At 53.5% G+C, this 25,347-nt stretch overlaps 1 protein-coding gene and 1 long non-coding RNA gene across 2 annotated transcripts; one reads left to right on the top strand and one right to left on the bottom strand.

The window, feature by feature from the left end:
- Positions 1-243: 243 nt before the first annotated feature.
- PLXDC1 (plexin domain containing 1) lies at positions 244-25,279 on the top strand. Its single transcript, XM_036398907.2, has 14 exons — positions 244-365; positions 1,553-1,677; positions 3,563-3,706; positions 4,559-4,628; positions 5,581-5,703; positions 6,449-6,567; positions 6,667-6,766; positions 8,496-8,591; positions 9,659-9,740; positions 13,599-13,656; positions 15,967-16,102; positions 20,131-20,166; positions 21,186-21,340; positions 22,878-25,279. The coding sequence occupies exons 1-14, from the start codon at positions 311-313 to the stop codon at positions 22,995-22,997; spliced, it is 1,419 nt and encodes a 472-aa protein (XP_036254800.1). The 5' UTR covers positions 244-310; the 3' UTR covers positions 22,998-25,279.
- On the bottom strand, positions 11,898-22,904 carry LOC118696664 (uncharacterized). The gene is made up of 2 exons (XR_004981679.1): positions 22,856-22,904; positions 11,898-12,209 (listed from the first exon to the last, which is right to left on the bottom strand). It is a non-coding gene; the product is annotated as an uncharacterized LOC118696664 (long non-coding RNA).
- Positions 25,280-25,347: the final 68 nt, after the last annotated feature.

The following is a 25,347-nucleotide window of genomic DNA, read 5'->3' as shown; positions in this document are numbered from 1 at the left end:
CACTTTTTTGAGGGTTCCCCACTCTGCTTTTCTCACCCCTTTTATTTGCCCCCCAAACACCCCAGCAGCGAGGGGATGGAGGAACATTCCCGAAGCGCCTGAGCGCACGAGGGTCCTGCTGCCGATTCTGGCTCCATCCCTTCCTTTCCTTTCCCTTTTCCCTTCCCATCCCAGCCCTTCCCAATTCCATCCCCACCCCCGGGCCCGCCCCCGGCCCCGCCCGGCTCCGGCTCCGGCTCCGGCTCCGCTCGGTGCGCGGCTCCCGGGGGTCCCGGCCCATGGCGGGGCGCTGAGCCCCCCGACCCCCACCATGCTCTGGGGGGGCTTCCTCCTGCTCTGCCTGCTCCAAGGGGCGCTGGGCGCAGGTACGGGGGCCTGGGGGGGCTGGGGGTGCAGGGGGGTCCCGGCCGTGCCCTGGGGGTCTCTCCGGGGGTCTGTGTGTCCTCCCTCTGCTGTGCTTTGGGGGTGTCTCCGTGCCCGCGGGTGGGGGTCCCGCTCCCCTCCCGCCCCAAATGGAGGTGCCCGGACCCCCCATCTGTGCTGGGCAGCGCTGGGATAGAGCGGGGAGGGGGCTGTCCCCGCTGCTGGGGGGGTCCTCACGCAGGATTCCCCCCTCCCCTCCCCGCCGTGGCACGGCTGGCGCTGTCCTGGCTGGGGCTGAGATTTTGGGGAGCCTTCGGGGGTGGGGGGGGGGTCTCTGCTCTCTGGGACACCCCACCCCTGCCCGCACTGTCCCCCCTGTGCCGCCCAGGGATGGCCAATGTGACCCCCCCCGGCACAGAACCCCCCTCTGCCCCTACGGCCAGCCCAGCCCCGCTCCCCCCGTGCCTCAGTTTCCCCTCCCGGAGACCTGGCAGCAGAACCCAGCCCCGGGAGCTCATTAGGCAGCAATTAGCAATTAATTCCCATGGGGTGGCGGTGGGACCCCGCTCCCCCGGGCTGGGGGGGCTGTGCCGTGTCCCCGTTTGGGGACAGACGTCCCGGCTGTGTCCCCGCCGTGGGCAAGCTGCCGTCCCCACCGCCCCCGCCCGCGCCGCGCTGCCAGAACCCTCCTGATTCTCGGCAGATTTGGTCCCAAATGCCTTTTTTATCCTCCCCCCCCACTCCCCAGCCGTGTTTCCGGCCTCCGCGGGGCTGGGGAGATGCGTGCAGGGCGGGATGGAGGCGGATTTTGGCTCCTTGGGACCTGCCCTGACACCCGGCGCCCGTCCCAGCCTGGGATGCTTGGGGACATCGAGGGCACGGCCACGCTGGTGCCACACTGGTGCCACACTGGTGTCACACTGGTGCCACACTGGTGTCACTCCACCCTCGCTGGGGTCGCGCTGGTGCTTGGGGGGCTGCCACTGCCATTTGCGGGTGCTGTCCCCAGCTGTCCTCTCCTGGCCGCGGTCGCTGTCACCTGTCCCTGTCCCTGCCGCCACCCCGGCCCCTTCCCCGCCTCTCCATCCCTTCTCACGGAGGCTCAGCCCCCTCAAACTCGTGTCACAGCCTTGCTGGGGGACCCGACTGCCCCCGGGGGTGCCACTGACCCCTCCCCGTGTGTCCCCAGGACGCCCCCCCGGCAGCGAGGGACGGAGCGCCCGGGACGCGGCCGAGGGGACCCGCATCAGCCAGGACCTGGGGGGCGGCAGCCTGGCCATCGACACCCTGCCCGCCAACGAGACCCGCATCGTGGTGAGTGTCCCCGCGTCCATGCCCGGACCCCCGCCACGACCCCCGCCCGGATCCCTGCCCCGGATCCCGCCCGGACCCGCTCCAGAGCTGTCCCCAGTGCGGCTCCGGTTCCACTGTGGGGATGGATCGCACATCCCACAGGGGATAATTACACCCCAGAGAGGATAATTACACCCAGAGTGGGTAATTACAGCCTCGGGATCGCCCGGACCCGCTCCCGATCCCGACCCGGACCCGCTCCCGATCCCCTCCCACCCCCAGAGCTGTCCCCAGTCCGGTCCCAGTTCCGTGTGGGGCTGGATCCCACATCCCACAGGGGATAATTACACCCCAGAGTGGATAATTACACCCATAGGGGATTATTACAGCCCCGGGATCGCCCCGACCCCCGCCCGGATCCCTGCCCCGGCCCGGATCTGTGCTCCGGACCCGCTCTCGTCCCCAGAGCTGTCCCCAGTCCAGTTCCAGTTCTGCTGTGGGGCTGGATCCCACATCCCACAGGGGCTAATTACACCCCAGGGTGGCTAATTACACCCCAGGGTGGCTAATTACAGCGCCGGGATCCCTCCCAGCCCTGCCCGTGCTTCGCGGTGCGGGTGACACGCGGGGACAGCGCCGCTGTCCCCTGGTGTCGACGGGGGTCCTCTGTTCAGTGTCACCTTGTGGGACACCTCCCCCGGCTCTCCCGGCCTAATTAGCCGCCCTCAATTAGCTCCGGGTTATTTGTGGCAGCCGCGGGAGTTCCCTGTGCTCTCAGAGGGGGGTGGGAGGGGTTTTTGGAGGACGGTGACACGTCCCGCTGGTTTTGGTGGCGCTCAGGGGACAAAGTGGCTTCTTTCACTCTGCTCCAGCTCATCCTTCAGGGATGGAGAGCAACCATGAAAAATCCCAGTGTGGAAATGTTCAAAAATACCCCCAAACCACCAGTGACGTTTTGGAGATGCTGGGGAACCACAGGGAGGGTGTGATGGTGCTTGAGGAGGGAAAAGCAGCAATTTCCTGGGAAATTTTTGGGATCTGCCCATGGATTGGGGCCACGGACAAGGTCACAGGTGCATCTCGCACTGTGCAAGGCCTGGAAGGGTTTTTCCCCTGTCTCCTCCCAAAATACCCCAAGTTTGGGGGTATTTGAATAATATTGAGTGATAAAATAAATAATAAAATCCCACCAAACTTGGGGCATTTTATTATTTATTCCATTATTTAATATTATTGAAATTTTATTATTTAATAAACAATTTTTTCCACTTTTTTCCAAAAAACATTTTCTCCCAAACCAATTAAAAAACCACCAAACAATTAAACTTACTTTCTAGAAAAACCCTCCAAAAATTCTCTCCCACATTTACCCTAAACCAAACCAAATACATTATCCCGGATTTTCCCTGGGTTTTTCTTGGGTCTATCCCAGATTTTTTTTTTGGGTTTGTCCTGGATTTATCCTAGGTTTTTCCTGGGTTTATCCCGGATTTTTCCGTGATTTTTCCCAGATTTTTTCTTTATTTATCCCAGTTTTTCCCTGGATTTATCCCAGGTTTTTCCCTGGATTTATCCCTCATTTTTTCTGGATTTATCCCAGATTTTTTCTGGATTTATCCCGGATTTTTCCTGGATTTATCCCAGATTTTTCCTGGATTTATCCCAGGTTTTCCCCTGGATTTTCCCTGGGTTTTTCATGGGTTTCTCCCAGATTTTTGCTGGATTTATCCCTACTTTTCCACACTGGATTTATCCTGAATTTATCCCAGATTTATCCATGCTATCCTGGATTTTTCCCGGATTTTTCCCGGATTTTCCCTGGATTTACCCCTGCTTGGTGTCGGGCGCCCTCCCACCCCAGGGGTCACCCGGTGCCACCCTGTCCCCGTGTCCCCTGTCCCCGCAGGAGGACAACCACAGCTATTACGTGTCGCGCTTCTACGGCCCGGGGGACGCGCGGCGCCGCGGGCTCTGGGTGGACCTGGCGGCCGCCAACGGGAGCCACGTCAGGGTGCACGGGATCCTCTCCAACACGCACCGGCAGGCCTCGGTGAGCCCCGGGTGCCCCTGGGTGTCCCCTGGGTGTCCCCGTGAGCCCCCCACCGTCCCTGTGTCCCCTGGGTGAGCCCCGGGTGTCCCTGTGTCCCCTGGGTGAGCCCCCCACCGTCCCCGTGTCCCCTGGATGAGCCCCGGGTGTCCCCGTGTCCCCTGGGTAAGCCCCGGGTGTCCCCTGTCCCCTGGGTGAGCCCCGCACTGTCCTCGTGTCCCCTCAGTGAGCCCCAGGTGTCCCCGTGTCCCGTCCGTCAGCCCCAGGTGTCCCCTGTCCCCTGGGTGAGCCCTGCACTGTCCCCAAGTCCCCACACCCAGCGGGGGTGGCCCAGGGAGCCCCATGCTGTCCCCGTGTCCCCTGGGTGAGCCCCAGCTGTCCCTGTGTCCCCTCGGTCAGCCCTGGGTGTCCCTGTGTCCCCTGGGTGAGCCCTGGGTGTCCCTGTGTCCCCTGGGTGAGCCCTGCACTGTCCCCGTGTTCCCACACCCAGCAGGGTTGGCCCAGGGAGCTCCAGGTGTCCCCTGGGTGAGCCCTGGGTGTCCCTGTGTCCCCACACCCAGCAGGGTTGGCCCAGGGAGCCCCGGGTGTCCCGGTGTCCCCTGGGTAAGCCCCGGGTGTCCCCGTGTCCCCAGGGGCACTGGGGGACCCTGTGACAGGTTTGGGAAGTTTCAGAGTTTAGGAAATGTTTGGGGCCTCCTGCTCATCCCAGGGACGAAGGAACCTGCAGGGTCCCTCTCTCTCCCCATCCCTCTCTCCTGTTCCTCCTCTCCCATCCCTCTCTCTCCCTCCCCTCTCTCCCCGTTCCCAGAGTTTTCCCAAGGGATGATTGTGTCTCTCCCTGGCTCCATCCCACAGAGGATTGTCCTGTCCTTTGACTTCCCCTTCTACGGCCACCTCCTGCGGCAGGTCACCATCGCCACCGGCGGTGAGCGGGGCCAGACACGGGACCCATGGGATGGGATGGACAGGATGGGATGGGATCCATGGGATGGGATCCATGGGATGGACAGGATGGGATGGGATCCGTGGGATGGACAGGATGGGATCCACGGGATGGGATCCATGGGATGGGATGGTCAGGATGGGATCCATGGGATCAATGGGATGGTATTCATGGGATGGACAGGATAGGATGGGTGGGATCCACAGAATGGGATGGGATGGGATCCATGGGATGGGTTCCATGGGATGGGATCTATGGGTTCCATGGGATGGGATGGGATGGGATCCATGGGACAGGATCCATGGGATGGGATGGACAGGATGGGATGGGATCAATGGGATCCATGGGATGGGATCTATGGGTTCCATGGGATGGCATCCATGGGATGGGATCTATGGGTTCCATGGGATGGCATCCATGGGATGGGATCCACGGGACAGGATCCATGGGATGGACAGGATTGGATAGGAAGGGATGGGACAGGATGGGATGGACAGGATGGGATGGGATCCAAGGAATCCATGGGATGGGATCCACGGGATGGGATGGGATCCACGGGACAGGATCAATGGGATGGGATGGGGTCCATGGGATTGGATGGGATCCATGGGACGGGATTGATGGGATGGGAGGGGGTCCATGGGATTGGATGGACGGGACTGGACAGGATGGGCTGCAATGTGATGCCCACAGTGGGGCCTGGACATGGCTCTGGTGCTGGCTCTACCCTCATGCCCCGTCCCTGAGCCCCAGGGAGCTCAGAGATCGGGGTCCAGCCCTTCCAACCCCTCCCTGCACCCCAAATCTCTTTGGGGAGTCAGCAGCTGCTGCTCCTGGAGGACACAGCAGGGTCAGAGGGGAAATCCAGAGGGGCATAAAAAGGGATGGGTGAGGCAGGAAGGAGGGAGGTGAGCTTCATCCTCTGCCCACTCAGGTTTTATCTTCACGGGGGACGTCATCCACCGCATGCTCACGGCCACCCAGTACATCGCGCCCCTCATGGCCAACTTCAACCCCAGCTACTCCCGAAATTCCACCGTGCAGTACCTGGACAACGGTGAGAGCAGCTCCCCCTGCTCCTCCCTCAGCCAGGTGGGCTGGAGACCCTCCTGTGTCAGCTCTGCTCAGCCCAGCTCTGTCACCAGTGACCGTGTTCACAGGGGTCTGAGGATGAGGGAAGAGACGAGGATCTGACTCCATGTTTCAGAAGGCTTGATTTATTATTTTATGTTATATATTCTATTAAAACTATACTAAAAGAATAGAAGAAAAGATTTCATCAGAAGGCTGGCTAAGAATAGCATAGGAAAGAATGATAACAAAGGTTTGTGGCTTAGACATTCTGTCTGAGCCAGCTGGGCTGTGATTGACCATGAATTAGAAACAACCAACGTGGGCCAATCCCAGATGCACCTGTTGCATTCCACAGCAGCAGATAACCATGGTTTACATTATGTTCTTGAGGCCTCTCAGCTTCTCAAGAAAGAAATGATTTTTCATAAAAGATGTCTGTGACAATCACCCCGAGGCAGGAACGGATCAGGAGATCCCTCTCTCCCCATCCCTCTCTCTCCCCATCCCTCTCTCCCCATCCCTCTCTCTCCCCATCCCTCTCTCCCCATCCCTCTCTCTCCCCATCCCTCTCTCTCCCCATCCCTCTCTCTCCCCATCCCTCTCTCTCCCCATCCCTCTCTCTCCCCATCCCGTTTTGCTCTGCTCCCAGTGGTTGCTGCAGGTTGGGTGGTGGAGGTTGGACAGAGCAGGGGCAGAGGGAAGGACTGAGCAGCTGTGGTCGCCCCCAGGGACGGTGTTTGTGGTGCAGTGGGACAAGGTTTACCTGCAGGGCAAGGAGGACGTGGGCAGCTTCACCTTCCAGGCCGCCCTGCACAGCAGCGGGAGGATCGTCTTCGGCTACAAGGAGGTGAGGGGACGGGGCAGGAGGGTCCCTGTGGGGCTGGGAGTGGGCTTGGACATCCCTGGGACGTGTCCCACCCTGTGTCCCACCCTGTGTCCCGGGCAGATCCCGGTGCCAGTCCTGCAGATCAGCGCCAGCCAGCACCCGGTGAAGGCCGGGCTCTCCGACGCCTTCATGGTGCTCAACCCTTCTCCTGACGTGCCTGGTGAGTCCCTGGGGCAGCTGATCCCACAGGGAGAGGGCTGGGGTCCTCATCTTGGGGGATCTCAGGATGGGAGGATGCCCTGCTTGGATTCCCAGCGAGTGTGAGGAGGGCTGTGGGGTTTGCCTGCCCCTCGTGTTCCCTGTGACCCTTTTTGGGGTCTCTCTTGGGATCCCTTTTTGGGTCTCTTTTTGGGATCCCCCTTTGGGATCCCCTTTTGGGATCTCTTTTTTGGGATCTCTTTTTGGGATCCCTTTTTTGGCATCCCTTTTTGGCGTCCCCTTTTGGGATCCCCTTTTGGGACCTCTCTTGGGATCTCTTTTTTGGCATCCCTTTTTGGGATTCCCTTTTGGGATTCCCTTTTTGGGATCCCTTTCTGGGATTCCTTTCTGGATCCCCTTTTGGGATCCCCTTTTTGGGGTGCGTCTCCCCATGGCCTCATGCTTAGGCTGGAGCTTTGCCCAGTCTACAACCTCCAGGAGCTTTTCCCTGATTCCCAGCGGATGAGGAAGAGGAGGGAAATCCAATCCTTCCTCAATTCCAAAGGGGTGAGGCAGGAGGAGATTTCTGGGGGGAAGCGGCTGCAGGAGCCCTGGGAGCTCGGGGTGGTGCCTTGAGAAGGCTGAGCTGGAACTGAGGCCAGAATTACAGAATAAAGCAGGGATTCATTCAAAGCATCTCCTCCATGGATCCACCTTGGGCAGCACAAGAGCCCAGCCAGGACTGCACCCAAAATGAACCAAAACGGTCACAAAATGAACCCAAAATGAACCAAAACAGTCACAAAATGAACCCAAATGGTCCCAAAATGCACGACCACTCACGAGGTCTCACTTTTATAAGCTCTGCTCCATTTGCATCTTGCAGTTCATTGTCCCATTCCAGCTCCAGCCCCTGCAGTCCCATCCTTGTTTTTCTCTCTCCAGCCCACGGTGTTTGTGCTCTTGGGCTGAGATTTGGATCATTTGTCCTTGGTGCCCAGCTGGAGCAGGAATTGTTTTGTCTCCCTGCTCTGTGCACAGAGCTCACCATCCCCTAATAGAAGCCCAGAGCCACCCACTAAAGCAGCACAGAATCTAAAAATTATAACAACTAAAACCTGAGGCATCAGGGGGAGTGAGTCAGAGCCCGGTGATGTTTGTTTGGAGCTGTTTGGGAGCGGCTCAGGGCTGGAGCCCGGCCTGGGCTGGGCTGGGATGGGATGGGATGGGATGGGATGGGATGGGATGGGATGGGATGGGATGGGATGGGGTGGGATGGGATGGGATGGGATGGGCAGGGCGGGCTCCGAGCCCCTCCTGTGCCCTGGCACCTCCCAGCCTGTTGGATGAAGTTTTTTTCTGACCCAGAGATGGGACAACTGAGAGGGATTTAAAAAACTTTTATTCTGTTTTCACTCTGGTGTGAAGGGTGAGACAATACAGATGTCATCATTAACTCCATCACAATCCTAATTACAACACGTTATAAGTGGCTTTTTGGCTTTTTTTCAGTTTTCCCCTTAATGGACAGGTGACACAAACCCCAACCCATCCTCACTCCTGGCAGCTTTTGAGAATTTCCTACAAATTCCTACAAATCCCAGCCCAGCCCTCCTGCAAGGGCACAACCCCACACCTGGGGCCCCCTTTGCCTTTCAGCAGCTTCCCCAGAGCCCGGCCCAGCCCTGGGCAGGGGGGTTTAAGCCTTGCAGGGGTTTTAAGCCCGGTTTAAAGCCCAGGCTCTGTCGCAGAGTCCCGGCGCCGCACGATCTATGAGTACCACCGTGTGGAGCTGGACACCAGCAGGATCAGCAGCCTGTCCGCTGTGGAGTTCACCCCGCTGCCCAGTGAGTGCCCCAAACGCCACCCACAAACCCCAGCAGCCTCTGAACTCCAGCCTGAGGAGGCGGCCCAGGCAGGGCTGGGGGTGCTGGGGGGTGATGTCGCCCATCCCCCGGGGTTTGGGGTCTGGGGGTCGTGGAGGGAGGGGGTGATGGCGGCAGGGAGCAGCTCAGCACCACCCTGGGGAGCAGCTCAGACTGTTCTGGGGTCCCTGGGGAGCAGCTCAGCACCACCCTGGGGAGCAGCTCAGACTGTTCTGGGGTCCCTGGGGAGCAGCTCAGCACCACCCTGGGGTCTCCAGCCCATCCTGGGGTTCCTGGGGAGCAGCTCAGCCCCAACCTGGGTTCCTGGGATGCAGCTCAGCCCATCCTGGGGAGCAGCTCAGCACCACCCTGGGGTCCCCAGCTCAGCCTGTCCTGGGGTCTCCAGCCCATCCTGGGGTCCCTGAGGTGCAGCTCAGCCCCACCCTGGGGTCTCCAGGGATCAGCTCACCCCATCCTGGGGTCCCTGGGGAGGCGCTCACCCCATTCTGGAGTCCCCAGCTCAGCCTGTCCTGGGGTCTCCAGCCCATCCTGGAGTCCCTGGGGTGCAGCTCAGCCTGTCCTGGGGTCTCCAGCCCATCCTGGAGTCCCTGGGGTGCAGCTCAGCCCCATCCTGGGGTCTTCAGCCCATCCTGGGGTCTCCAGCCCATCCTGGGGTCCCTGGGGTGCAGCTCAGCCCATCCTGGGGTCCCCAGCTCAGCCTGGGGTTCCTGGGGTGCAGCTCAGCCCCAACCTGGGGAGCAGCTCAGCCCATCCTGGGGTCTCCAGCCCATCCTGGGGTCCCTGGGGAGGCGCTCACCCCATTCTGGAGTCCCCAGCTCAGCCTGTCCTGGGGTCTCCAGCCCATCCTGGGGTCCCTGGAGTCCCCAGCTCAGCCCGTCCTGGGGTCTCCAGCCCATCCTGGGGCCCCCAGGGAGCAGCTGGCCCTGTCCTGAGCGATGCTTGGGAAATTTGTGTTTCCCTTTGTGGCCAGGGAGCTGCCCCAGCCTGGCTGGAGCCTCTCCCCTCTCTCCTCTCTCTGTTTTTTGCAGCCTGCCTGCAGCACCAGAGCTGTGAAACGTGCCTGAGCTCAGAACTGACCTTCAACTGCAGCTGGTGCCACGTCCTGCAGAGGTGCTGCCACCATCCCCTCCCCTGCCTGCTGCCCCGTGCCCTTTCCATCCTTTTTTGGGGGATAATTTCTCCTTTTTTTTGTTGTTTTTCGGGTGCTGAGGTGCTGCTCTTGGCCCCACAGTTGTGCTTCAGCCGTGACCTGATCTCCAATTCCAAGCCACTCCAAGGCTGCATTTCCTGGGGTTTTTTTCACTCCTGGAACAAGCTGGGACCTGAGGCAGGGACTCAGATTTTTGTCAGGGAGCTTAAAAATGAGGGAAATTTGTCCTGACTTGGGCTGGGGTCAGTGGGAGTGCAGGGCAGGGAGCGTTGGGGACACTCCTCAGTTGTGGGACAGCCCCTGCCCGTCAGGAATGGGGCCAGCAAAGCCCCATTTGTGTGGGGGTGGAATTTTCTGATTTTTTGGGGTTGGCTGGAGGACGTGGAGCCGTCCCTGCTCTCCTCCAGCTCGGGCAGGGCTGTGCAGAGCGGATTTAATGAGATTGAGCCGCGGGCTTTATTGAGAGCTGGTGGCAGGGGAGGGGACCCAGTGACACAGATCCTGTGCCGTGCAAACCCCGCTCTGCTGAGGGCACCTGCCACCCCCTGCCTGTCCCCTGAGCCACCCCAAAGCAGCTCTGGGCTCCCTGTGACACCCCCGAGCAGGGTGGTGGCACTTGGCAGCCACGGTGGCTCCGTGGCAAGGGGACATTCGTGTCCTGGTGTGGCTTTGGTGACAAAACTGGAGCCTGGGTTCGCTTTGGGCTGAGCTTTGCTCAAACCTTTCCTTGTCCCCGGTTCCAGGCTTTGGCAAAGGGGATTTTGCCAGATCCTGGAATGGTTTGGGCTGGAAGAGACCCCGGAGTCCCTCCAGGGCCACCAGGGCCACCAGGGCCACCTCCCCCTGTGCCAGGGTGCGCCAGGGGCCCTGCCAGGGACCCAGGGGCAGCCGCGGCGCTCCGGGAACCCCATCCCAGCCCTTTCCCCCCTCCTTTAACCCTTTCCCTCTTCCTTTAACCCTTTCCACCCTCCTTTAACCCTTTCTCACCATCCTTTAACCCTTTCCACCCTCTTTAACCCTTTCCACCCTCCTTTAACCCTTTCTCACCATCCTTTAACCCTTTCCACCCTCTTTAACCCTTTCTCTCTTCCTTTAACCCTTTCCCACCCTCCTCTAACCCTTTTTCATCCTGTTTAACCCTATTTCACCCCCTTTAACCCTTTCTCACCCTCCTTTAACCCTTTCCCATCCTCTTTAACCCTTTTCCACCTCCTTTAACCCTTTCTCACCCTCCTTTAACCATTTTCCACCCTCTTTCACCCCTTTTCCCCCTCTTTACCCCCTTTTCACCCTCATGTAACCCCTTCTCACCCTCTTTAACCCTATTTCACCCTCTTTGATCCTTTTCCACCCCCCCTTTAACCCCTTTTCACCCTCTTTAACCCTTTCTCACCCTTTTAAACCCTTTTCCACCTCCTTTAACCCCTATTTCAGCCCCTTTAACCCCTTTTCACCCTCTTTAACCCTTTCTCACCCTCTTTAACCATTTTCCACCCTCTTTAACCCCTTTTCACCCTCTTTAACCCCTTTTCCACCCCTTTTAACCCCTATTTCACCCCTTTAACCCCCTTTCACCTCCTTTAACCCTTTCTCACCCTCTTTAACCCTTTCTCACCCTTTTAAACCCTTTTCCACCTCCTTTAACCCCTATTTCACCTCCTTTAACCCCTTTCCACCCTCCTTTAACCCTTTCTCACCCTCTTTAACAATTTTCCACCCTCTTTAACCCCTTTTCACCCTCTGTAACCCTTTTTCATCCTTTTAACCCCTATTTCACCCCCTTTAACCCCTTTCCACCCTCCTTTAACCCTTTCTCACCCAGCTGCTGTTGCTGGGGTTCACTCCTGTCCCCCCTGGCTGCCAGCCCCACATCCCCGGGGACAGCTCAGCTTCCCAGTGGGAATCCCAGGGGGCAGGAATGTTCTGGAAATGCAGAGCTGGAGCAGGAGGGTCACCCCTGTCACGCCTGGCTTCCAGAAAATGAGAGGAAAATGGTTCTGTTTCTCCAAAGCATCCAGATCTGGTCCTGCAGATCCTCCCCAAAGAGCTCCAGCCTTGGAGCTGAGATCCCAACCTCGTGATTCCAACCCCAGCTCTCTCCTAAATAGCAAAATCTGTATTTTTATTTATTTTATTTATTTTAACCTCTTCTGAGCCCATAATTGTGACAGGAACTGGACCCGAAGCAAAGATCTCAGACGTTTCTTTGTGGTTTCTCCTTTCCCTGGTGGTGGGCAAATGGATTTTTGCAGGGATTTGTTTGGGGTTTGAGCCTTTCCAAAGGTCAGAGCTGGGCTCCATCCCCTGTTCCTGCAGGGAATTCTCGGGCTGGTGTTTGCCTGATGTCATCTGGAGCTCCTGCAGTGTTTTTCCTGTGCAGATGTTGCTGGAAGGAGCCCAGGGAACCTCGTGGGTCTCACAGCCTTGCCCTGGCACCGAGTCCGGGGAGTGGAAACTCAAACTCAGCCCAGGCCTCTCTCCTCATTTCCCCTCTCCTTTTCTCCTCATTTCCCTCTCCTTTTCTCCTCATTTCCCTCTCCTTTTCTCCTCATTTCCCCTCTCCTTTTCTCCTCATTTCCCCTCTTCTTTTCTCCTCATTTTCCCTCTCCTTTTCTCCTCATTTTCCCTCTCCTTTTCTCCTTGTTTCCCCTCTCCATTTCCCCTGACTTTCCCCCTCTTTTCTCCTCATTCCCCCCTCCCTTTCCCTGTTTTTCCTCTCCTTTTCTCCTCATTTCCTCTCTCCATTTCCTCTGATTTTTCCTCTCCTCTCCTCATTTCCCTCTCCTTTTCTCCTCATTTCCCCTCTCCTTTTCTGCTGATTTTCCCCTCTCATTTTCCCCAGTTTTCCCTCTCCTTTTCTCCTGATTCCCCCTCTCATTTTCTCCCCATTTCCCTCTCCTTTCTTCTCATTTCTCTCATTCTCTTCCAATTTCCCCTCTCCTTTTCTCCTGATTTTCCTCTCATTTTCTCCTCATTTCCCTCTTCCTTTTCTCCCAATTTCCCCTCTCCTTTTCTCCTGATTTTTCCCTCTCATTTTCCCCTTATTTCCTTCTCCTTTTCCCCTGATTTTCCCCCTCTTTTCTCCTCATTTCCCCCCTCCCTTTCCCTGTTTTCCCTCTCATTTTCTCCTCATTTCCCCTCTCCTTTTCTCCTGAATTTCCTCTCCTTTCCCCCTCATTTTCCTCTCATTTTCTCCTGTTTCCCCCTCTCTTTTCTCCCCATTTCCCTCTCCTTTCTCCTCATTTCTCTCTCCTTATCTTTCAATTTCCCCTCTCCTTTTTTCCTGATTTTCCTCTCCTTTTCTCCTGATTTCCCCTCTCCTTTTGGCTATCAGTTTTAGCCACACCATGCTGTAAATACCTTCAAGATAATAATCTAAAATTACCCCTTGTGGCTCCTACTACAATGCAACTAATATAATATAATATAATATAATATAATATAATATAATATAATATAATATAATATAATATAATATAATATAATATAATATAATATAATATAATATAATATAATATAATATAATATAATATTTTTTTATACTTTATTTATATATATATAATATTTCATGATATAAAATTGTTCTATTTCTCCAAAGTATCCAGTTTTCCTTTCCAGGCCACCTTTTGAAACTTGTTTCTAATTTCATTTTTCTCTCAACGATGTCTGCCCTATTCAATATAATTTCTAAATCAACATTTCTCATCTCAAAGTTTATATATAAATGTACATTCTGGGAACCTTTCGTTGAGTTTTAAACATTTCCCATTTCCCATTTCCCACGACCTGGCCCTGGATAATCCTGATTTTCCCCACAGGTGCTCCAGTGGCTTCGACCGGTACCGGGAGGAGTGGCTGAGCTACGGCTGCGGCCAGGTGGGCACAGAGAGTCCCAGTCCCAAAAAATCCCAGTCCCAGTAAATCCCAATCCCAATAAATCCCAGTCCCAATCCCAGTCCCAGTCCCAAAAAATCCCAGTCCCAATCCCAATAAATCCGAATAAATCCCAGTCCCAATAAATCCCAATGAATCCCAGTCCCAATCCTAGCCCCAATCCCAATAAATCCCAGTCCCAAAAAATCCCAGTCCCAATCCCAAAAAATCCCAATAAATCCCAGTCCCAATCCTAGTCCCAGTCCCAAAAAATCCCAGTCCCAATAAATCCCAATAAATCCCAGTCCCAAAAAATCCCAGTCCCAAAAAATCCCAATAAATCCCAGTCCCAGTCCCAATAAATCCCAATAAATCCCAGTCCCAAAAAATCCCAGTCCAAATAAATCCCAATAAATCCCAGTCCCAAAAAATCCCAATAAATCCCAGTCCCAAAAAATCCCAGTCCAAATAAATCCCAATAAATCCCAGTCCCAGTCCCAATAAATCCCAATAAGTCCCAGTCCCAATAAATCCCAATAAATCCCAGTCCCAGTCCCAGCCCCAATCCCAATAAATCCCAGTCCCAGTCCCAATAAATCCCAGTCCCAAAAAATCCCAGTCCCAATCCCAGTCCCAGTCCCAAAAAATCCCAGTCCCAATCCCAATAAATCCGAATAAATCCCAGTCCCAATAAATCCCAATGAATCCCAGTCCCAATCCTAGCCCCAATCCTAGCCCCAATCGCAATAAATCCCAGTCACAGTCCCAATGAATCCCAGTCCCAATCCCAGTCCCAGTCCCAATCCCAGTCCCAATCCCAATCAATCCAAATAAATCCAAATCCCAGTCCCAATCCCAATCAATCCCAATCCCAATCCCAATCCCAATCAATCTCATTCCCAGTCCCTTCCTGAGGGCAGGGAATGGGGTTGAGCCACATGAAATCCATGGCCCAGCTCAATAAATGGCTGTGTGACCCACGGTGCTCTGGATTGGGCTGAGCATCCCTCAGGGTTTCCCTTTATTCCTTTAAGACATCCCTTGGGATTTCCCCTTCTTCCCTTTAGATATCCCTTGGGACTTCCCTTTGGATTTCCCTTTTTCCCCTTTAGATAACCCTGTATTCCCTTCAGATACCCCTTTATTCCCTTTAGATACACCTGTAGCTCATTCTTTATTACCCTTAAATATCCCTTTATTCCCTTTACATCCCTTTATTCCCTTTACATCCCTTTATTCCCTTTACATCCCTTTATTTTTCCTTTATTCCCATTTTCCCCTTTATTCCTGTTATTCTCTTTATTGCCCTTTCCCTCCATTATTCCCTTTATTCCCGTTATTCCCAAATTTCCCATTATTCCCATTATTAATTTTAATCCCATTTTTTCCTTTATTCCAATTTTCCCCCATTTTCCCCCATTTTCCCCTTATTCCCATTTTTCCTTTTAGTCCTGTTTTTCCCATTTTTTCTTTATTCCCTTTTCCCCCATTTTCCCCCCATTTTCCCCTTATTCCCATTATTCCCATTTTTCCTTTTAGTCCCGTTACTCCCATTTTCCCTTTATTCCCATTTTTCCCTTATTCCCATTATTCCCATTTTCCCTTTATTCCCGTTATTCCCCCTCCTCCTGGAGCGTGACTCTTACTCACTGCAGGCAGGAAGGAACGAGCCCTGTTTGTGTCCCTGGGAGCAAAAACTCACAAGGATCAGCTCTGACCAAACATCTGCTTCTGCTTTGGCCTTTTCTCTTTTTTTTTTTTCCCCTTTCTTCTTTTTTTTTTTTTAAATTTATTTTGTTCCTTATTTTTGTTTGCTTTTTGTGGCTTTTGTTTGCTTCCTTCGATTTTGATGGGGGTTTTTTATTGGGGTTTTTTTGTATTGTTTTTCTCTGGTTTGGTTTGGGGGTTTTTTTGGTGGGTTGGTTTTTTGTTTTTGGTTTTTTTGTTTTTTTTTTGGTGGGGTTTTTTTTTGGGGTGATTTTTTAGTGATTTTATTCGACTTTTCTACTGAAAATTCAGCTTTGTTTCACCAGACCCTTTGAGGTCACTGGACCCACATGGTGTCACCCCGAGGTGCATGAAGGATTTCTCCCAGGACTTGTCCCCAGGACCTGTCCCAGGATTTGTCCCAGGATTTGTCACTTGTCCTGCTGAAATCCTTCCCAAATTTTCCTCCCCTTCTCCTCCCTCTGGGTCACTTCTGTGTTTTAACTTCAGTGTTTGACCCCGCAGAGCCCTCCTGGAATTCCTGCTGGGCAAAACCAGCTCCAAATTCTCCTTTTAACCCAAATTCTCCTTTTTTCCCCCCCTCAGTCGGATGAAAGGACCTGTGAGGATCTGGCGGAGGGCGGCCGCTACTCGGCGCCCCCGGGCAGCTCCGTGTCCGTGTCACCCGGCGCTGTCACCTCCCCCACGGCCTCGCTCTTCCTCGACAGCCTCACCACCGAAGGTGGGTCCTGGACAGGTGACCCCGGCCCTGGACAGGTGACCCCACCCCTGAGAGTGTCCCTGGACAGGTGACCCTGGACCTGGGGGTGTCCCTGGATGGGTGACCCCAGCCCTGAGAGTGTCCCTGGACAGGTGACCCTGGACCTGGGGGTGTCCCTGGACAGGTGACCCTGGCCCTGGGAGTGTCCCTGGACAGGTGACCCCAGCCCTGAGAGTGTCCCTGGACAGGTGACCCTGGACCTGGGGGTGTCCCTGGACAGGTGATCCCAGCCCTGAGCCCTGGGAAGGGGATCCCCATCCTTGATCCCAATCCTTGGACAGGTGACCCCACCCCTGAGAGTGTCCCTGGACAGGTGACCCTGGCCCTGGGGGTGTCCCTGGACAGGTGACCCTGCACAACTGAGCCCTAGGAAGGGGATCCCTGAACCCTGAGGGTGTTCCTGGACAGGTGACCCCGGCCCTGAGCCCTGGGAAGGGAATCCCTGAACCCTGAGGGTGTTCCTGGACAGGTGACCCCAGCCCTGGGAAGGGGATCCCCATCCTTGATCCCAATCCCTGGACAGGTGACCCCGGCTCTGGGGGTGTCCCCGGACAGGTGACCCTGGCCCTGAGAGTGTCCCTGGACAGGTGACCCTGGCCCTGAGAGTGTCCCTGGATGGGTGACCCCAGCCCTGAGGGTGTCCCTGGACAGGTGACCCTGGACCTGGGGGTGTCCCTGGACAGGTGACCCCCCCCCTGGAAGTGTCCCTGGACAGGTGACCCTGCACAACTGAGCCCTGGGAAGGGGATCCCTGAACCCTGAGAGTGTCCCTGGACAGGTGACCCTGGCCCTGAGAGTGTCCCTGGATGGGTGACCCCAGCCCTGAGCCCTGGGAAGGGGATCCCTGAACCCTGGGGGTGTCCCTGGATGGGTGACCCTGGCCCTGGGGGTGTCCCTGGACAGGTGACCCTGCACAACTGAGCCCTGGACAGGTGATCCCCATCCTTGATCCCAATCCCTGGAGAGGTGACCCCGGCCTTGGGGGTGTTTCTGGACAGGTGACCCCACTTCCCTGAGCCCTGGGAAGGGGATCCCTGAGCTCTGGACAGGTGATCCCCCATCCCTGATCCCAGTCCCTGAATGGATGATCCCCCATCCATGATCCTATTCCCTGTGACAGGTAATCCCATACTTGATCCTGACCCCTGGACAGGTGCCCACCCATCCCTACTCCCTGGGACAAGTGATCCCCACGCCCCCGAACCCAATCCCCAGACAGGTGACTCCCTGATCCTGACCCCTGGACAGGTCTTTCACCTCCTCAAAAAGCAAATCCAAATGCCAGTAAACACCAGATGGGTTTTGGAGCAGAATCCTGGAACGGTTTGGGTGGGAAGAGACCTTAAATCCCATCCAGTCCCACGGGCAGGGACACCTCCCACCATCCCAGGTGCTCCAAACCCCAATGTCCAGCCTGGCCTTGGACAGGGATCCAGGGGCAGCCACAGCTGCTCTGGGAATTCCATCCCAGCCCCTCCCCACCCAAAATCTTCCCCAAACCCCAAGTCCATTTCTCCTCCTGGATCTGTGAAGTTCTGCAGTCCCAGGAGGATTTGGGTTGGAAGGGACCTCACAGCTCATCCCATCCCCAGGGCAGGGACCCCTCCCACCATCCCAGGGCGCCCAAACCCCGTCCTTGGGGAGGGATGAGAACAGGAGATGATGGCAAGGGCAGCCAAGAGGTGACACCCGGGGCAGTGAGGCACGCTGGGAAGAGTTTGGGGGTTTTTCCAGCTTTTTTTACTCATTTGTGAAGGTCAGCGAGCAACCAAGCCCTGGTGGGGAGAATCCTTGGGATCCTAAAGGGGTCAATCCCAGAGAGAGGGGTTGGGATTTCACTGGTGCCAGGAGTCTCAGCCTGGAATTCCCGCGGTGATCGCTCATTTCTCGGGATTGCTGCTCCACAAAAAGCCCCGATCTCCCCTGGAGACCCCCGGGATCCAAAGCTCCATAATCCCATTAACGCGGGGCCGGCTCCGCCGATCCTGGCGCAGGTAGCGCCGTAGTTTGGCTGCTTAATAGTCCCTAACGCAAAGTGCTAATTAGGATAAATAGAAAGGAGCGCTGGTAATTGTCCTTCAGCGCCGGGAAGGAGCTGGGTGGGGGAACGAGCTCCTGCCTGGCAGGGCTGACTTTGAAAGGAGCAATTAAAGGCAGGGAGGGAGGGAGGGTTGGAACTCCGCCACGAGATTGTTTTCCAGCCCATCGCTGGTTCTTGGAAAAAAGGAGCAAGAGGCTCTGTGTGACACAGAGCATGAAGTTAATTTGTGATCTTGGAAGGGAGCAAACGGCAGCTGCAGCGGGAGGAGAGTGGGGAAGAGCAGAGGAGCAGCTCCACCAGAGAGGGGAGCTGGCCCTCGGCGTCCTGTCCAACCAGCCCGGATCCCTGGATCTGCGTCCTGTCCAACCAGCCCTGTTCCCTGGATCTGCGTCTTCTCCAACCAGCCCTGTTCCCTGGATCCGTGTCCTGTCCAACCAGCCCAGATCCCTGGATCCGTGTCCTGTCCAACCAGCCCAGATCCCTGGATCTGTGTCTTCTCCAACCAGCCCTGTTCCTGGATCCGTGTCCTGTCCAACCAGCCCTGTTCCCTGGATCTGTGTCCTGTCCAACCAGCCCTGTTCCCTGGATCTGTGTGCTGTCCAACCAGCCCAGATCCCTGGATCTGTGTCCTGTCCAACCAGCCCTGTTCCCTGGATCTGTGTCCTGTCCAACCAGCCCTGTTCCCTGGATCTGTGTCTTCTCCAACCAGCCCTGTTCCCTGGATCCGTGTCTTCTCCAACCAGCCCTGTTCCCTGGATCCGTGTCCTGTCCAACCAGCCCTGTTCCCTGGATACGTGTCCTGTCCAACCAGGCAGGATCCCCGGATCCACATCCTTTCCACCAGCCCAGATCCCTGGATCCACCTCCTCACTATCCCAGATCCCTGGATCTGTGTCTTCTCCACCCAGTCCAGATCGCTGGATCCGTGTCCTCCCCACCGTCCTGCTCTCCTGGATCTGTGTCCTTCCCAGCCTGTCAGGTTCTGTGGATCCACATCCTTCACCAGCCCAGATCCCAGATCCCTGTGTCATCCCAGTCAGCCCAGATTGGTGGATCTGCATCTGTCCCACCATCCCAGATCCCTGGATCCGTGTCCTCCCCAGCCAGCCCCGTTTTTTTTGGATCCACATCCTCCCCAGCCCTTCCAGCCCCCTGGTTCTGCTCCTGGATCAGGGTTTGGAATCCAAGCCAAGCCCTGGGAATTCTGGATCAGGGTTTGGAGGCCAAGCCCTGGGAATTCTGGATCAGGATTTGGAAGCCAAGCCAAACCTTGGGAATTCTGGATCGGGGTTTGGAATCCAAGCCAAGCCCTGGGAATTCTGGATCGGGGTTTCTGGTGAGAGCGATCATGTGGAGCCTGTTGAGGGACAAAGCCTTGTCTGGTGGATCCTGGTCCTTCCAGAATGAGCCAAGGAATGGAAGGGGGTTTTGAGCATCCTGTGTGTTTATTTGGGATTTGGGAAGTGGATTTTGAGCACCCTGTGGTTTTATTTGGGATTTGGGAAGTGGATTTTGAGCATCCTGTGGGTTTATTTGGGATTTGGGAAGTGGATTTTGAGCATCCTGTGGGTTTATTTGGGATTTGGGAAGTGGATTTTGAGCATCCTGTGGGTTTATTTGGGATTTGGGAAGTGGATTTTGAGCATCCTGTGGGTTTTTTTGGGTGCAGATTCCACAGGCTGAGCAGGGACAGCCAGTGTTGGATCAAAGCTCCCACGGGGAGCAGAACAACCCCTCGACCCCTTCCTGGGGACATTTGTGCCCCAGGTGCCACCTCAGAGAAGGAAACCCACACCCTGCTCAGCCCCCAGCCTTTTCCTGGTGCTTCCCTTTCCCACAGAGATTTAAAACTGCCCAGGAATCCCATCCTGGGGGGAGGAATTGGGTGGCAAACACGAGGATATCACTGAAAGCTGATTTTCTGTTTTGCTGTGTTTTCTCCTTTCAGATGACACCAAACTCAACCAGTTTGCAGGAGGAGAGGGTAAGGAAGGCCTTTGTCCCTCTCCCTGCTCCAGGGGAACTCAGAATTCTCTGGGTTTGGGTACACGGGGCTGTGGGGAGCACAGGGACCCCAGAGTGATCAATTCCTGTTGTCCTCACCCCAAATAGTGCAGTTCGAGCCAGTGAAAAAAGCTGGGAATGCTGTTTTATCCCAATGAGAGTTTTTTTAATTGTCTGAATTATTTTATTATTTTTTGGTTTAATTATATTTTTATTATATTTTATTGTTATTGATTTATGTGGTTTTGATTTAGGGGGTTTTGTTACTAATTATTATATTATTATTATATTATATAACATATAATATATATTATTATAGTAATTATTATATTATTATTTTATTATTGATTATTTTTATTACTATGAGTTTTTTATTTATTAGTGAAAATAGTTATAGCATTTAAAGGGTTTTTTTACTTAGTATAGGGCTTTTTTAAAAACTTATTTTTTTGGTAATATTTTGTGATTTGGATAAGGAATAGAACAAATACTTGAATAAATTTAATAGTGTATTTTTTAATTTGTAAATTTTAAAAATTTGTCATTTTCAATTTTTAATTTTGTAAATGTTAGTAAATTTTAATTTTGTAAATTTTACTAATTTTTAATTTTAAATTTTATAAATATTTTTAAATTTTAAATTTTATACATTTTAAGAAATTTTTAATTTTAAGTTTTGTCCATAATTTTGTATTTTAAATTTTGAATTTTATAAACGTTAAGGATTTTTAAATTTTAACTGTTGTAAATAGTTTTAGATTTTAAATTTTGTAAATGGTTTTAAATTTTCAATTTTGTAAATGGTTTTAAATTTTCAATTTTGTAAATGTTTTTAAATTTTAAATTTTGTAAATGGTTTTAAATTTTAATTTTTGTAAATGTTTTAAATTTTAATTTTTGTAAATATTTTTATATTTTAAATTTTAAATTTTGTAAATTAAAACAAAATTAATGTAACAATTTTCTGAAAGCCTCCTGACCTTTGCTATTTCCCCCCAGGGAGCAGCCTGCCCTCTCGGGGCGCGGGTGCCCCGATCCCCACGGGCACCGTGGTGGGCATCGTGGTGGCCGTGCTGGTGCTGGCTGGGGCCATCCTGGCCGGGATCTACATCAGCGGCCACCCCACGTCCAGCGCCGCCCTCTTCTTCATCGAGGTGAGCCAGCAGCTCAGCCCTGCCCGGGGAGTCATCCCATCCTCCTCATCCTCCCCCTCTCCTGGGTCTGGGTCCTCCTCAGCCAGCGCAGATCCCTCAGTCTGTGATCCTGGATCTGCATCCTCTCCACCACCTCAGATCCCTGGATTTGCATCCTCTCCACCACCCCAGATCCCTCGATCTGTGTCCTTCCCCTGTCTCAGATCCCTGGATCTGTGTCCTCTCCACCACCCCAGATCCCTGGATCTGCATACTCTCCCCCATCTCAGATCCCTGGATCTGTGTCCTCTCCACCATCTCAGATCCCTGGATCTGTGTCCTCTCCACCATCTCAGATCCCTGGATCTGTGTCCTCTCCCCCATCTCAGATCCCTGGATCTGTGTCCTCTCCCCCATCTCAGATCCCTGGATCTGTGTCCTCTCCACCATCTCAGATCCCTGGATCTGTGTCCTCTCCCCCATCTCAGATCCCTGGATCTGTGTCCTCTCCCCCATCTCAGATCCCTGGATCTGCATCCTCTCCACCATCTCAGATCCCTGGATCTGTGTCCTCTCCACCATCTCAGATCCCTGGATCTGTGTCCTCTCCCCCATCTCAGATCCCTGGATCTCAGTTCTTCCCCCACCTCAGATCCTTGGATCTGTGTTCTTCCCCTGTCTCAGATCCCGTGATCCTGGATCTGTGTCCTCTCCACTGTCTCAGATCCCTGGATCCACATCCTCCCCACCCAAGATCCCTGGATCTGTGTCTTTCCCCCATCCCAGATCCCTGGATCCGTGATCTTGGATCTGTGTCCTCTCCACCACCCCAGATCCCTCGATCTGTGCCCTTTCCCTATCTCAGATCCCTGGATCCACATCCTCCCCATCTCAGATCCCTGGATCCATGTCCCTCCCACCATCTTAGATCCTGGATCTGTGTCCTCCCATCTCAGATCCCTCAATCTGTGATCCTGGATCCTGGATCTGTGTCCTCTCCACCACCTCAGATCCCTGGATCTGTGTCTTTCCCCCCATCTCAGATCCCTGGATCCATTTCCTTCCCATCCAGTGAGATCCATGCATTCCTAAGAATCCTTTTGAAGCATGAAACAACATTTTAAAATTCGCTTTTATCACTGAAAATGCTCACACTGACAGTGCCCTTTGTCCCCAGGACTCTTTCCCCCCCATTATTTTCCCCCCCATTATTTTCCCCCCCATTATTTTCCCCCCCATTATTTCCCCCCCCATTATTTCCCCCCCCATTATTTTTCCCCCCATTATTTTTCCCCCCATTATTTTCCCCCCTCATTTTTCCCCCATCATTTTTCCCCCATCATTCTCCCCCATCTTTCTCCCCCATTATTTTCCCCCATTTTCCCTCCATTTCCCCCCATTTTTGCCATTTCCCCCCATCATTTTCCCCATCATTTCCCCCATTATTTTCCCCCATTATTTTCCCCCATTATTTTCCCCATTTCCCCCATTTTCCCAGCAGGAATTGGGGCTCGGGGCCCTGTTCCAGCTGCTCACCTGCCCCTCTTTCTGTCCCCAGCGGCGGCCGCACCGCTGGCCCGCCATGAAATTCCGGAACCACGGCAACCACGGCTCGTACGCCGAGGTGGAGGCGGCCAGCCAGGAAAAGGAGGGGTTTGTGGAGGCCGAGCAGTGCTAAGCGCTTCTCCTGGGGAATCCATCCCGAGGGATCTTGAGGGATCCATCCCAAGGAATCCTGACAAACCCTGAGGGATCCATTGCAAGGAATCCTGACAAATCCTGAGGGATCCATCCTGAGGAATCCCAAGGAATTCATCCTGACAAATCCCAAGGAATCCATCCTGAGGAATCCTGACAAATCCTGAGGGATCCATCCTGAGGAATCCCAAGGAATTCATCCTGACGAATCCCAAGGAATCCATCCTGAGGAATCCTGACAAATCCTGAGGGATCCATCCTGAGGAATCCCAAGGAATTCATCCTGACGAATCCTGACAAATCCCAAGGAATCCATCCCGAGGAATCCTGACAAATGCTGAGGAATCCATCGCAAGGAACCCTGACAAATCCTGAGGAATCCATCCCGAGGAATCCTGAGGAATCCATCCAGGGGAATCCATCCCAAGGAATCCTGAGGAATCCCAAGGAATCCATCCTGAAGAATCCTGAGGAATCCATCCTAAGGAATGCCGAGGGATCCATCTCGAGGAATCCTGACAAATCCTGAGGAATCCATCCTGAGGAATCCCAGGGAATCCATCCCAAGGAAACCTGACAAATCCAGAGGAATCCACCCTGAGGAACCCCAAGGAATCCATCCCAAGAAAACTCAAGGAATCCTGAGGAATCCATCCCGAGGAATGCCAAGGAATCCATCCCAAGGAATCTTGACAAATCCCAAGGAATCCATCCCAATGAATCCCAAGAAATCCATCCAGAGGAATCCATCCCAAAGAATCCTGAGGGATCCACCCCAAGGAATTCTGAGGAATCCTTCTCAAGGAATCCTGAGGAATCCATCCCAAGGAATCCCGAGCCTCCCGTGTCCCAAAGTGCTGGAATCACTTAATTATTTTGCTAAATTGTTAATTGTGGCCCTTGACCCTGAAGGAGACAGAGAGAAGGGGAAATAAATCTGAAATTCCGCCAAAATTCATCTTCTGATGGCCAGTGGGAACAGAGAGGGATTTAGGGACAAAACTCTGGGATAAATCCTGGGCTAAATCCAGGATCCAGATCCGTGAGGAGTGCCTGGACATCACAGGAAACCTCAGAATCACCCCCTTAACCACATCACTTTTAGGTTTTTTCTAATTTTGCTTCCATTTCCCCCTGTCTGGGCCGAGCCCCTGGCTTTGGATGGATATTGGGACCCCCTGACCCCAAGGGAGGCTTTGACTCGGGACCTCTCAGCGTTTTCTACTCCTCCTGTGCCACCAAAATTCAGCATTCACCTGCAAAATAATCCCTAAACTGAAGGACAAAACAAAACCAGAATCCCAAATCCAGCAGGAGGTAAATTTTCATTCCCCCACCACAAAATGCTGTTGCATTATGGATTCTTTTCCCCCCCTTAATTTTTAATTTTCTCCTGCTCCTCAGCTATTTATTCTGATAATCAAATTTTGGGTGTATTTTATCCCCTGGCTGGCTCAGCTGTCACTGCTGGTGATTAGTGCCACAGGCAGGGTCTGTCTAATTAATATTTTCCTTCTCATCTGCTGAATTTATGGAACAATTACAGATAAATATGGATGTTTGGTGGCACTCAGACCCCAAATTTGACTTTCTTGCAGCCCCTGGGGAGTTTTTTTGCTGCATTTTATGATATAAAACCACCAAAATGCTCAAGCTGAGTCGTGATCATGCCCCAGACTTGGAAGTTTTATTCCCAAATCAACAATTTCCCTAAAAATTGGTTCTTTCCCCAGAGTGGGGAGGAAAAGGGAATTTATCACCCATTTTTTTACTCCAAATCTGATCTCCTTTGTCACGGTGATGAGTTAATGTGGGTTTTTCTTGGAATTTCACTTTTTTCCAATGGTTAAATTTTGAATTATTAATTCCAATAGTTTTAGGCCTGGTTTTCCCTGTTTTTCTGCACATGGGAACAGCAAGATTTTGGGTTCTTCTCTTCCCCCGCAGCCCCTGGAACTGCTGGGAAACATCCAAGAGTTCTGAAATGCCACAGATTTAAAGAAAAACAGATTTTTAAAGAGCAAGAATTGTACTCGTCCCTGGGGTTTGTGCTGCAGTTGGGATTTTGGGAGAAAATCCGGATTTAGGGAAGGATTCAGGTGAGAAATCCTTCAAATATTAAAAAAAAACCACTTCAAGGTCATTCATAACCTGAGACCTCTGGGCATAATTTCTCATCCAGGGATCCCTTTTTTTAAAAAATATGTTTATTCCCATTAGAAAAATAAATAATAAATCTATTTTTTCCCATTTTCCCTTTCACCCTGTTCATCCCTCTTTTCCTTCAGGCTGGGAGAAGCTGTGCTAACAATGCAAACAGGTAGGAGTTA

Source organism: Molothrus ater, chromosome 27 (genome assembly GCF_012460135.2).
Source record: "Molothrus ater isolate BHLD 08-10-18 breed brown headed cowbird chromosome 27, BPBGC_Mater_1.1, whole genome shotgun sequence".
In the NCBI taxonomy this organism is placed as follows: domain Eukaryota; kingdom Metazoa; phylum Chordata; class Aves; order Passeriformes; family Icteridae; genus Molothrus; species Molothrus ater.
The sequence above is the reverse complement of the archived record's forward strand: the minus strand, read 5'-3'. Positions and strand labels throughout refer to the sequence as shown.